Source organism: Sus scrofa, chromosome 2 (genome assembly GCF_000003025.6).
Source record: "Sus scrofa isolate TJ Tabasco breed Duroc chromosome 2, Sscrofa11.1, whole genome shotgun sequence".
NCBI classification, from domain to species: Eukaryota; Metazoa; Chordata; class Mammalia; order Artiodactyla; family Suidae; genus Sus; species Sus scrofa.
This window is the reverse complement of record NC_010444.4, coordinates 79,489,698-79,503,906: the sequence shown is the minus strand read 5'-3', so window position 1 is coordinate 79,503,906 and position 14,209 is coordinate 79,489,698. Positions and strand designations below refer to the sequence as shown.

Here is a 14,209-nt window from a genome sequence, read left to right as displayed (position 1 = left end):
CACCTGACCTGCTCAGGTCTGGAATGGTGGAGCTCAGTGGTCGTTCTCCAGTGAATCCCATCTTTCCTGGGCCACATGTCCCATGTCGTCCTCTTTCTTGGTTTACTCTCTTCTTTAGGTGGTACATAAATATTCCAGTACCTTCTGAAGAAAGGATGCACGGGAAAACATTTTTGGTAACCTAGCATATCTATAAACGTCTTTTTCTTTTTTCTTTCTTATTTTATGGCTGCACCTGTGGCACATGGAAGTCCCCAGGCCACTGACTGAATCTGATCTGCAGCTGCGGCAACACTGGATCCTTTAGCAATACTGTGCTAGGCTGGAGATCAAACCCGAACCTCCACAGCGACCTGAGCTGCTGCAGTCAGATTCTTTTTTTTTTTTTTTTTTTTTTTTTTTTTGTCTTTTTGCTATTTCTTTGGGCCGCTTCCGCAGCATGTGGAGGTTCCCAGGCTAGGGGTCTAATTGGAGCTGTAGCCACCGGCCTGCGCCAGAGCCACAGCAACACAGGATCCGAGCCGCGTCTGCAACCTACACCACAGCTCACGGTAACGCCGGATCGTCAACCCACTGAGCAAGGGCAGGGACCGAACCTGCAACCTCATGGTTCCTAGTCGGATTCGTTAACCACTGCGCCACGACGGGAACTCCTGCAGTCAGATTCTTAACCCAGTGCACCATAGCAGGGATTCCTGTAAATGTCTTTTTTCTGCCCTGACACTTTCTGGATAGTTTGATTAGATACTATTCGGCACTGAGAGTCTTTTTCCTTCTCAGTTCTGGAGACATTGCTCCATTGTTTTCTGGACCTCAGTCTACTGTTGAGAAACCCAGACTCATTCTTCATCATTTGTGACCTGTTTTTCCTCTCTGAAAGCTTGCGGGATCTCATTTACTCCAGTGTTCCAAAGTTCTCAGTGATGTGACGTGGTGTGGTCCTATACTTGTATCCATTGAACACCGTGAGCCTTTCCTTCTAAATTCCTGCCTTGTGGGTCTAGGACATTTTCTTCTAGTATTGTTTGATTTCCACTTTTTTTCTCTATTTTCTCTTGATACCACCTGGACTGGTCTTCTAATTTTAGCTTTTTATTAAAATTTCCATCTTTATGGATTTTTTGTTCTACTTTTTGTCAGGTTTCTTCCATTTTGTCTTCCAATTTATCTATTGAGTTTTTCAAAAATATTTTTGGAGTTCTCATTGTGGCTCAGTGGAAATGAATCTGACTAGTATCCATGAGGACGCAGGTTTGATCCCTGGCTTTGCTCAGTGGGTTGAGGACCCAGCGTTGCTGTGAGCTGTGATGTAGGTTGCAGACTTGGCTTGGATCTGGCGTTGCTGTGGCTCTGGCATAGCTCTGATTTGACCCTTAGCCTGGGACCTCCATATGCCTCGGGTGCAGCCCTGAGAAAAAAGACAAAAAAAGCAAAACAAAACATTTCCAATCAGCTTCATTAAACTATAACTTACATGCAATAAAATGGAGCAATTTTACATGTAATATTTAATGAGTTTTGAAAGATTTGTCACCAAATCAAGAAATACAACATTTTTGTCCTCTCTAACCCAAACTTCCCTCTTAATATTTTCAGTTCCTCTCCTCTCCCACCTGCAGCCCCTGGCAATCACTGATCTGCTTCTGTCACTGTGAGTTTGCCTCTCCAGGATTTCATATGAATGGAAGTATGCAATGTTTGAGGTGTGACTTCTTTCACTCAGCACACATCTCTCAGATTCATCCTTGCTGTTTCATGAGTCAGTGCTTCCGTGCTGTGGCTGAGTACTGTCTTACGCTGTAGACGTGGCACTGTTTGTATATCCATTCATCATTAGTGAACATTTGGGTTGTTTCCAGGTTCTGATAAAGCTGGGTGCAGGTTTTTGTGTGGTTGCATTTTTAGTTCATATGCTGTTTGTGGTCAAATGTTTTCCCCAGAGACCTAGAAGTAGGGTTTTATGCTAAATGTGTGTTTAAACTGTGAAACCGTTTCAAAGTGCCCATTCCACTTTGTATTCCCACAGCAGGGTAGGCGAGGTCCAAGTGTTTCTTCCTGAGCTGGTCTGGTGTCTGGCACAGTACAGAGGAGGTGGCCTGGGAGGGGCCGTCCCACCTTGTTTCCTGTCTTGGGGAGAGAGCATTCAGGCATTTACCACTGAGAATGATGTCAGGGGTAGATTTTTTTGTATTTTTTTGTAGATGCCTTTTTTCAGGTTGAGGAAGTTCCTAGTTTGATGAGCGTTTTATCATAAGTGGATAATGAAGTTTTGTCACATGCTTTTCTTTTTTTCTTTTTTTTTTTTCTTTTGCTATTTCTTTGGGCCACTTCTGCGGCATATGGAGGTTCCCAGGCTAGGGGTCGAATCGGAGCTGTAGCCGCCGGCCTACGCCAGAGCCACAGCAGCAACACGCGATCCGAGCCGAGTCTGCAACCTACACCACAGCTCACGGCAACGCCGGATCGTTAACCCACTGAGCAGAGGCAGGGACCGAACCCGCAACCTCATGGTTCCTAGTCGGATTCGTTAACCACTGCGCCACGACGGGAACTCCTCAAATGCTTTTCTGAACCCTTATGTTGATGCAGTGGTTAATGTGATAAATTATATGTATTGATTTGAAAATATTAAATCAGGAGTTCCCATTGTGGCTCAGCGATTAACAAATCTGACTAGTATCCATGAAGACATGGGTTCGATCCCTGGCCTCACTCAGTGGGTTAAGGATCTGGTGTTGCTGTGAGCTGTGGTGTAGGTTGCAGATGTGGCTCAGATCCCATGTTGCTGTGGCTGTGGTATAGGCTATAGCTCTAATTCGACTTCTAGTCTGGGAACCTCCATATGCTACGGTTTGGGCCCTAAAAAGATGAAATAAATAAGTAAATAGATAAATCAAATTTACATTCCTGGGATAAACACAATCTAGTTTTGATTTTTCTTTTTAAAATATTGTTGGTTAGGAGTTCCCACTGTGGCACAGTGGATTGAGAACCCGACTACAGTAGCACAGGTCACTTCAAAGGTGTATATTTGATCCCCAGCCCACTGCAGTGGGTTAAGGATTTGGCATTGCCACAGCAGCATAGGTCAGAGCTATGGCTTGTATTCAGTCTCCAGCCTGGTAACTTCCATATGCCTTGGGTGTACAAAAAAAAAAAAAGCCTGGATATAATTTGCTAACATTTTGTTTAAAATTTTCACATTGATATTCATGAGGGATGTATTAGTCTATAATTTTCTTTCCTTATAGTATATATTTCTTTTGTTTTAGGGCATATGGAAGTTCCCAGTCTAGGGGTCAAATCAGAGCTGCAGCTGCTGGCCTACGCCACAGCCACAGCAATGCCAGATCTGAGCCACATCTGCGACCTCACTGAAGCTGGGGCAACCCTGGATCCTTGGCCCACTGAGCAAGGCCAGGGATCAAACCTGCATCCTCATGTATACTAGTCGGATTCTTAACCCACTAAGCCACAACGGGAACTCCTTTCCTTGTAATAATTTTGATTTTTTTTTTAATTTATTTTTTGTCTTTTTGCCATTTCTAGGGCCGCTCCCACGGCACATGGAGGTTCCCAGGCTAGGGGTCGAATCAGAGCTGTAGCCGCCGGCCTATACCAGAGCCACAGCAACCCGGGATCCGAGCTGCATCTGCGACTTACACCACAGCTCATGGCAACGCTGGATCCTTAACCCACTGAGCAAGGCCAGGGATCGAACCCGCAACCTCATGGTTCCTAATCGGATTCGTTAACCACTGCGCCACGACGGGAACTCCATAATTTTGATTTTGATGTCAGAGTAACATTAGCCTCATAAAATGAATTTAGACATTTTCCCTTCTCTACTATTTCCTCAGAAAATTTGTGTAGAATTGGTGTTATTTCTTCATTAAGTATTTGGCAGACCCAGTGAAGTCTTCAGGGTCAGGAATTTTACTTGTGGGAATGTTTTAAACTGAAAATTCAGGGAGTTCCCTTGTGGTGCAACAGGTCAAAGATCCAGCATTGTCACTGTAGTGGCTTCTATCTCTGCCTTACTGCATGTTTGATTCCTGGCCCAGGAACTTGGACATGCCAAGGGGATGGTCAAAAAAAAAACAACCAAATAAACAACAAACTGAAAATTCAGTTTCTACAGCTTTCTTTTTAGCAGGCCACAGATTTTAGCTGCCTTGGCCTCCCTAGGCACTTTAATCTTCTGAGACTCTTGCTCCTGTGGTATGAACTGAAAACTGCCTCCAGGGACTAAACGGGGACATCCTGTGGTCTCCTAAGTCTGTTTTGATTCTCCCAAGGATCACTGTTTTTCCTTGTCCTTTGTCCATTGCCTAAAATAGTTGTTTCTTTCCTTTGTTTTCTGGTTTTCTTTTTTTTTGGGGGTGGGGCTGCACCCACAGCATATGGAATTTACTGGGTCAGAGATTGAATCTGAGCCATAGCTGTGATCTTTGCTACAGCTGTGGCAATGCTGGATCCTTTAACCCATTACACTGGGCCAGAGATTGAACCTGCATCTCTGCAGTGACCCAGGCCACTGCAGTAGGATCCCTAATCCACTGTGCCACAGCAGGAACTCCTCTAATTGTTTATAGTGGGAATTCTGGTGAGTTTTCAAATTCTGCCATTATTTTTAATTTCCAATAACTTTTTTGGTTTGTTTTTTGTCTTTTTGTCTTTTTAGGGCTACACCCATGGCATATGGAGGTTCCCAGGCTAGGGGTTGAATCGGAACTGTAGCCACCAGCCTATGCCACAGCCACAGCAACGCAGGATCTGAGCTGTGTCTGCGACCTATACCACAACACTGGATACTTAACCCACTGAACGAGGCTGGGGATCGAACCTGCAACCTCATAGATCCTAGTCAGATTCATTAACTATTCGCTGAGCCATGAGGGGAACTCCTGCCTCTTTTAGAACTTTGTGTAAGTGGAATCATACGTGTCTACTTTCCTGTGTCTGGCTTCTTTCCTTCCACAGTGTGTTGGGGATTCATCCATGTTGTCATATGGAGCAATAGTTGGTTCATTCTCATTGAGGTTTAATATTTCACTATGTAAACCTGCCACTCTGTACATTCTGCTATTGCTAGACATTTGGTTTAGTTCTACTTGGAGCTTTTATCATAGGACTGGAACTGTTATGAACATTCTTATACATCTTTTAGAGAATGTACATATGCATTTCTCTTGAGTGTACAGCTAGGAGTACTGTTCATGTGTATGCAAGCTTTTGTAGACACTGCCAAGTGGTTCTTTAAAGTGCTTATTTCTGGTTCTACTCCAACCAGCAGGATATGAGTGTTCCATACACTCTTATATACTTCATATTGTCATTAAAAATTTTTTTTTGCCATTCTTCAAGATATATGGAGTGCCTCATTGTATTTCAACCTATGAGTGATGGAATTGATCATCTTTTTCTTTTTATACATCACATGTCCTCTTTTGTAAAGAATCTATAAGTCTTTTTCCCAATTTTCTATATAGTTGATCTTTTCTTACCAATTTATAGGGTTGTGTATTTGGGATTTGATCCTGTGTCATATCGGATGCAATGATATATATGCATTGTAAATTTTTGTTTCACACTTTGAGTAATGGTGTTATTTGATAAACAGAAGTTCTAAATTTTTAGTATAGTCCAGTTAGTTGGGGTTTACCAACTACTTGTGTCCTACTTAAGACATTTAAGGCCTTAAAGATCTTTCTGTATTTTCCTCTAGCAGCTCTGTTCTTTTGTTTTTCATATTTAGATCTATGATCCACATGGAAGATTTATTGTCATTGTTTCCCATATATAGATCCAATAAATTGCAATTCTGTTTATATATTTTATAGTTCACTATTCCATTATATTCGATATACTGTTAAATCTATCTGTTGAGTTCTTTTTTTTTTTTCTGATGCTAGTCAGATTCGTTTCTGTTGAGCCACAATGGAAACTCCTCTGTTGAGCTCTTAATTTCAGTTATTATAATATTTTTCAGTCCTAGAAAAATATAGTAACAAATTTGATTCTTTGCTTCTAATCTTCTGCTACAGTGCTCGTTCTTGTCTGTTTTATTGAATATATTATTCATACTTTATTTTAAACTCCATGTCTGATAACTTTGGTATCTGAATTCTGTGTTTCTCTTGATTCAAAAATTTCTGGAGTTCATGTTGTGGCACAGCAGAAATAAATCTGACTAGAAACCATGAAGTTGTGGGTTTGATCCCTGGCCTCACTCAGTGGGTTAATGATCCAGCACTGCCGTGAGCTCTGGTGTAGGTTGCAGATGCTTCTCAATCTAGTGTTGCTATGGGTGTGGTCTAGGCTGGCAGCTGTAGCTCCGATTGGACCCCTAGCCTAGGAACCTCCATATGCCACAGGTGCTGCCCTAAAAAGCAAAAAAAAAAAAAAAAAAAAAAAAAAAAATTCTAGTACTCCTGGTACTTTTGATTGAATCCTTGACATTGTGTGTGAAGGAGTGAACAGGCTGACATCATATTCCTCCAGAGAGGATTTGCCTTTCCTCTGGTAGACAGCTAGAGTGCAAGCAAACCACCCTAATCCAGGGACTTGTTAAACAGGAGATCAAGTTGCAGTCTTTGTGAAGCTTGGTCTGTCTCTTGTTTGCCCTTGCTGTTAGGTTGTAGCCCCTCCAGGAGTTCCAGCTGAGAGCATCACATTTACTGTGACCACCACTCACTCCCCCACCCCCACCGCTGCCGAAGGTCATGAACTCCAGTTTTTGGCTCAATAGTACTATAAGACTATAGAGAATTCTGAGTTTCTGCTTATCTTAATCTCTTGCCCTGAGCAATTTAAGAATTCAGCAAATTCTATAAACCACTAAGTGTTAGGATCACTTGTCTGTATTTCCCTTCTCTTCCAAATATTAGACTGTCATGTTGGCTTCAAATGATATCTGATGCTTTTAGACAGATTTTTTTTTTTCCAATCCAGATTTTTCAGCCACACTTAACAAGAATATTGTTTTGTCACAGGTCACTCTGTCAAGTCCAGAAGCACAAGTCAGTTCTTAAGATTTTGAGATTTGGCAAAACGGGTGTTTAACTTCTTTGTTTTGAGCAAGGATACATTATTCTGAGATCACAAGTATTTTAGTATACCTGTTTAACTTTCGTTTCCCGATAAGTAAAAGAAGTTTTGGGGGGGGGGCTTTTTTTGTTTGTTTGTGGGTTTTTTGTTTTGTTTTTTTTTTGTTTCTCTTTGTAGATTTTCAGGAGTGAGTAAGAGAAAAAAGCATTGAAGGGGGCTTGCTCTTTTGATAGGCTTTCCTAGGAATCTCTGCATCATCTGTGTTAGTATTAAGTCCTTGTCATTGCATTTCTTAGTACAAAATCTTAAATAGACTTAACTCAGAAGGCAGATATTCAGAAATATGTACAGAAAGCTAATATGCAGTTAGAACTCTGCTTGTTAATATCAGTATACGCATGAAACCAAGTGAGACAGTTGTTGAGTAAGTGTGGAATTTGTGAGTCCTTAATTTCAGTTATTATATTTTTCATATAATGTAGAGAGAGGAATCATTCTGTCAGACATTTCATGGGTCCATGGCCCATATCCCAGTGGTAGAGTCCCTTTCTATGACTAGTATATTCCTTTCTCCAAATTCAGGGCCCATGCCTCCAAGATGTAATGGATAAATCCTGGCAGATTTACTGTTTCGTTCCTAATTTTCTGTGCTCTCATATACAGCCTCGTGGTACATTTCTCTCATTATTTATATAGGTTTGAAAATGTTGCTTCCTCATCAGTGGCAGGAGACTCTAACGTTATTAGTAGATGTCAGTGTTTCATACAATCTCTAGAGTAGCTTAATTTAATTTTCCATCTGAATGCTAAAATGAGTCTATAAAATACAAATGTTGGTTTTAGTAGTTACTCTGTAGCTGATCTTTTTTTTCTAGCAAATGTTGACCTCTGGTTTCAATTGTTTCTTCCTTTATTTCTTTCCTTCCTTCCTTCTTCCTTCCTCCATCCCTCCCTCCCTTTTTCCTTCCTTTCCTTCCTTTCTTTCTCCACACCTGAAGCATATGAAAGTTACCAGGTTAGGGGCCTAATCAGAGCTACAGCTGCTGGCCTCCTCCACAGCCACAGCAGGATTCAAGCCTTGTCTGCAACCTACACCACAGCTCACAGCAACACCAGATCCTTTAACTCACTGAGCAAGGAGGGATTGAACCTGTATCCTCATGATCCTAGTCAGGTTTGTTACCACTGAGCCACAATGGGAACTCCCTCAATTGTTCCTTAATGCCACATCTAGGTTATTTTAAAGAGCATATCACCAAAATAGATAAGGTTTTTTTTTTTTTTTTTTTTTTTTTTTTTGTCTGTCAGCATAGTGTGTTCTTTATAGATTTTTTTTTTTTTTGAAGCCTAGAAAATCAGGTGTCTTCTCTGTAATAAGTACTGTACTTAGGATCCCAACTCAGGCCTGTGATTCATGAAGTCAAGCTCCAAGCTCTCCTGCTTCATTGTACATTCCATCAACCCATTCCTGCTATATCCTCTGTTCACCTCTCCTCCCCTGTCATTTTTCTTCACTTAAAGAAATCATCAAAATTGCACTCTCTTTGTTAGGATTATAACAAGGGCATGTTCTTATCCCAAATAGATGTTTTACTAGGATAAAACAGACATTTTAATGTTTGATGTCTTTCAGACTGGATGACTATGCCTGTGAGTAAGAAATCTACTCTAAAGGCAAGTATTCCTGAAGGAGAATTGGGTCAGCAGGCAATAATGGAAAGATTCACTAGAGATAGTCACTGGAAATTTGATAGCCTGTGGAAGTGGCAACATGAAGGTCAGGAGCTAAAGTTGCAGCAGGTGGTACTCCCTCACCAGAAAACCTCATCTGGGACTAGTGGCCAGGAATACGATGAATCTGGGAAGCATTGCACCATGGGCTCAACTTTTATTCAAAATCAGGGATCTCAATCTAGCAAGAAAGCCTTTGTATGTAGTGAGTGTGGAAAGGTCTTCACTAAGAGTTCAGCTCTCAATAAACATCAGAAGACTCATACTGAAAAACTTAATGCAAATCAGAAAACTCTTATTAAAGAGAAACGATATGAATGTAGAGAATGTGGGAAAGCCTTTCACCAGAGCACACACCTTATCCATCACCAAAGAATTCACACGGGTGAGAAGCCATATGAGTGTAAGGAATGTGGCAAAGCCTTCTCAGTGAGCTCCTCACTTACTTATCACCAGAAAATTCATACTGGAGAGAAACCTTTTGAATGCAAGTTATGTGGAAAAGCTTTTATCCGAAACATCCACCTTGCCCACCATCACAGAATACATACTGGAGAGAAACCATTTCAATGTAACATATGTGACAAAGCCTTTGTGTGCAGGGCACATCTTACCAAACACCAGAATATTCACAGTGGAGAGAAACCCTACAAATGTAATGAATGTGGGAAGGCCTTCAATCAGAGTACAAGTTTTCTTCAGCATCAAAGAATTCACACTGGAGAGAAGCCTTTTGAATGTAATGAATGTGGAAAAGCCTTCAGGGTGAACTCTTCCCTTACTGAACATCAAAGGATTCACACTGGAGAGAAACCTTATAAGTGTAGTGAATGTGGGAAAGCCTTCAGGGATAATTCATCCTTTGCTCGACATCGGAAAATTCATACCGGAGAGAAACCTTACAGATGTGGTTTGTGTGAGAAAGCCTTCCGGGATCAATCAGCCCTAGCTCAGCATCAGAGAATTCATACTGGGGAGAAACCTTATACATGTAACATATGTGAGAAAGCCTTCAGTGACCATTCAGCCCTCACTCAACACAAGAGAATTCATACTAGAGAAAAGCCATACAAATGTAAGATTTGTGAGAAAGCCTTCATCCGAAGCACACACCTAACACAACATCAGAGGATTCACACAGGAGAGAAACCCTATAAATGTAATAAATGTGGGAAAGCTTTCAACCAGACTGCAAATCTCATTCAGCATCAGAGACATCATATTGGAGAAAAGTGATATGGAAGAGCTTTGAGCCTGAGTGTATTAAGTATTGAATGTCAGAGAATCCATTCTTGAGTATAACCATGAAGGCTAACATGAAGATAGTCATTTTATGTACTGAGAGTCAAGTTTCACAAGAGTTTGGATTTTGAGAACTTAAGAATGGACAATCCTCATAGTTCAGAACTGCCTCACTGGAATAGCAGTCATGTTCAAGTAGTCTGAATTACCACGTATCAACCAAAATGGACCTTCAGCAACAACACAGAAATTCATTGACTATTAAGAGAAATTATAAAGCTATAAAAAATTAAGGTTGAGAAGCAAAGGAATAGAAAAGTAAGAAAATGGTCCCTTAGCATTTTACTGTACTTGATTGCCTCATATAAGAGGGTCTCTTACCTTTAATGGCACCCTTTGTTTTCCTCGCTGCCATTGCTGACACCCAGTGTAAAGAAAATGCAGTCACCCATGCATTGGCCCAGGAGTTACTTAAATTATGCTTCCTACCTTCTGCTTTAAACATGTTTCCGTCAGATCTCCCTGGTCTGTGTCCCCTAGCTTTTTACCTGTATTCTCCTGGGACAATTCATTTGGATGTCATGTCCCTCATTTGATTTAGCAACTCTTAACTGGTACATTGTGTCACTGTTGCCACTGCATTTGCCCTTGAAGACTGTGGTGAGCCAACCTCACACACAATCCATGATTCTGGATATTATACCAAATCCAGCTTTCAGAACTTAAGAGACATCTGTCTGGGTGGCAGAGGTTGATCAAAATTCCTGAGTTACCCAGTTCCTCTGGGCTTCAGCTTGACCCTGACCCAGGGTGATACCTAACATAGGGGCCTAGTCTGCTCCTTTTGCCTGGACTCTAGGAAAAGATGGGAGCCTGAGAGGCAGAACCACCCCACCCCAGTTGTTCTGCACTGTAGTCACTCTGCCCACAGCAGTCAGGGCTCACCTTTGGGTATGACACCCCAACCACCCAGGGGTGTTCTGGGCCACCTCCACCTCCGCCATCAGTTCCTGATGTGAAACTGACAAGGGAGGTTAGAGCCCTAAGGGAGTTGTCAAAAGACTGGGACCCCTCTTTTTGCCTTGGCTGGGCAGTCTCTGATTCCATTGCATTAGAGCACTTCTGTTACTCTCAGAATATTGAACTGCTGCATACTGGTCCTTGCTCTGCTTTTGTCCATTTTTCTGAAGGCATAGGTGTGTGTTCACAGGAAACACAGAGATCTTTGAATTTCTGCTTTTGCATTTAGAAGTGGCCATTTCCTTTCCTTCATCTGGGTGTACCACCACTTACATTCTGACAGTGGTGATCAATGTGTTGAATAATTCTGTGGAGTTACAACAGCACTGTGATATTCTCTGACGGGGATGGTATCCATGCCTGGAAGTCTGGGTGATACTCTAGTCCTGCAGATGTGTTCCTTCACCATTTTTAATCCTTCAGTGCTGTAGGTAGAAATCACAGATGAAAACACATCTATATAGGGAATTTCTATGTGGTTCAGTGGGTTAAAGATCTGGCATTGTCACTGTTGTGGCTTGGGTCACTGCTGTAGTTCAGGGTCAGACCCTGGCTCAGGAACTTCCACATGCTGCAGATGTGGCCAAAAAAAAAAAAAAAAAATCACTTCTGTGTGCTATCACACCCAGCCTCTGGTGACACCTCCCCTTCCCCACCACAAAAAGCAGGGAGTCACACTACTGCATGCTGGAACATACCACAGCGTTAAGATGGAAGAGCAAGCCAGCTATCATCTGGAAAGCAATGAACATCCATCAGGTCGGGCAGCCTGGTGGCCCCCACGAATGCTGCTCCTCGGCACCAAGTTGCTGGAGAGGATATTCAATGACATGGTGGAGTCAGTGGATTTCAGGTGGAACATAGACATGAAAGCTTCTAGCAGCTTTAAAGGCCCAGGTTGCTATATTCAGATTCCATCTAATAAAGGCCACCTGTGTGGGTGGGCATCTCCTGTTAGGTGATCAGCAACTCATCCTTTTTCCCCTATTAACCTGAAGAACAGCATTTCAAGAGGTTACCTGGGACTCTCTGTGCCCTGGGCCCACACATGTTCGCCTGCACCCTCATGTGGCTGGCAACCCCGGATTCCACAATAAACTTGAAAAACTGCTCACTGCTCCAGAGATCTGCCTTTGGTATATCCCTATGGCCCACCTGGTCCTAGTACCTCCTTACCTTGAATCCCTCACAAGGAATACATTTCTCAGCTGAGTTTGTTGTTCCTTTTGTTTGTTTTTGATGAGAGCTGCTGCTTCTTGGTACTGCTTGCTGTTGGCCTTCAGTCACAACCTGATGCCACTCATCCCAGTGACAGTTCCAGCCACTGTCCCTCCACCAACATTAGTGCAGTCTGCAGGCCCTGCCTCCATCAGATTAAAGTTCACTTTCCCTGAGCCCATCTCCCAGCAGGTTGGCTCTTCATGTAACTAGACCTCTGAGTTGCCTAGTCACTCAGCCCTGCTTGGGGAGGCCTTTACGAGATACCTGAGTCAACCTGGGTAGTTTTGTGATAGTTCTGTTCATCTGACCAGACTGTTAGTGGTGGATTTATTCTCTTCTGCCATGGGATTAATACCTTATTGTATGATCTTTTCAGCTAAGGGAGTCAGCATTTGCCTGGGTGCTATTTTGTACTTTTCTGATCTGAAGTAGTATGGCTGACAGTCCAGCCCCAGCATCACCTTTGGCTCAACCCTTCATAAGTGCATTTTGTGTGTGTGTTTGCTTTTTGGGCCGCACCTGTGGCATATGGATATTCCCAGGCTAGGGGTCTAATCGGAGCTACAGCTGCCGGCCAACACCACAACACAGCAACACCAGATCCTTAACTCACTGAGCGAGGCCAGGGCTTGAACCCACAACCTCATGGTTCCTAGTCAGATTTGTTTCTGCCGTGCCACAATGGGAACTCCCAAAGGTACATTTTTAAGAACTCTGGGAGTCCCTCAGCCGCCTTCTCTCCTGCCAGCTGATCTGTGTGGGGTTAGACAAGAGGTGAACATTTATGGACAAGGACTTTTCTCTACACCACCCTCAGCCAGGTCAATCCCAGCATTGTAGGAAGGGGGGACCCCTTCTAGGGCCTGAGAATGGGCTCTTATCTAACACTTGGAAAATTGTCTGAGTAGACACACGTGCTGACAAAACAGGAGAATTTATCAGGAAGGGGCATCCAGGCAGAGAGCAGCAGGATAAGGGAACCCAGGAGAACAGCGCTGCCACGGGACTCACAGTCTCAGGTTTTATGCGAATGGGGTTAGTTTTCGGGTTGTCTCTCGCCAATTGTGTTCTTCAGCCCATACTTGCTGTGGCTCAGGGTCCTTATTGGTGGTGCCTGGATTCCCACTCTAAGGATCCTGGGAGGTTGGTCATCTCCTTCCTGTTGGCCCCTCCCAATCCTCCTAGTTAGTCTTCAGGGCAGCACCAGGGTCCTTATCAGGGCCTCCTGTTGTGAGACAACTCATGCAAGCGGCTATTATCCTGCCTGGCTAAGGTGGTTAGTTTTAGTTAATGGTTTAGCTAACACCAGGACACCCAGGGACTCCTCAGAGGAACAGTTCAATCTGCACCTTGCTCTTCTAGTTGTAGCAATTGGCCACATAGTCACCGTGACAGAAGCTGAGAACCTCTGTTAGGACTTTTCAGGGTTAGAGTTTACGAGCTTGTGATGTGCCATCCTCAGCACATCCAGCCCATCCCCCACTACTCCCTGCCCCCACTTAGTGAACCAATACATTCGGGCACACCCACAACTATGCCATCTCAAGATAACAAATCTGTGGAGTTCCTGTCATGGCCCAGCAGAAACAAATCTGACTAGCATCCATGAGGACACAGGTTTGATCCCTGGCCTCAATCAGTGGGTTAAGGATCCTGCATTGCCATGAGCTGTGGTGTAGGTTGCAGACACTGCTTCTATCTGGCGTTGCTGTGGCTGTGGTGTAGGCCAGCAGCTGCAGCTCCAATTAGACCCCTAGGCTTGGAACATCCATATGCTGTGGATGCAGCCCTAAAAAAAAAGATACCAAATCTGTCCATGTGGCAGAGGCAGTGCTGAGCCAGTCTCCCTATCCCTTTTGTCTGGACTCTAGAAAAAGATGGGAGCCTGAGAGGCAGACCCAGGAGCCCCCTCCTACACCAGTGCTCTCCCAGGGTTACTTTGGAA

At 43.3% G+C, this 14,209-nt stretch overlaps 1 protein-coding gene across 3 annotated transcripts in view; it reads left to right on the top strand.

Annotated features, from left to right (window-relative positions):
* Nucleotides 1–12,157, top strand: part of LOC100620238 (zinc finger protein 454) — a 58,225-nt gene extending 46,068 nt beyond the window's left edge. For all 3 annotated transcript variants that reach the window (XM_021084338.1, XM_013987539.2, XM_003480856.4), the window contains one exon: nucleotides 8,684–12,157. In XM_021084338.1, the coding sequence (XP_020939997.1) occupies nucleotides 8,684–10,017 (1,334 nt within the window). In that variant the 3' untranslated portion in view covers nucleotides 10,018–12,157. The remainder of the gene's footprint in view (nucleotides 1–8,683) is intronic.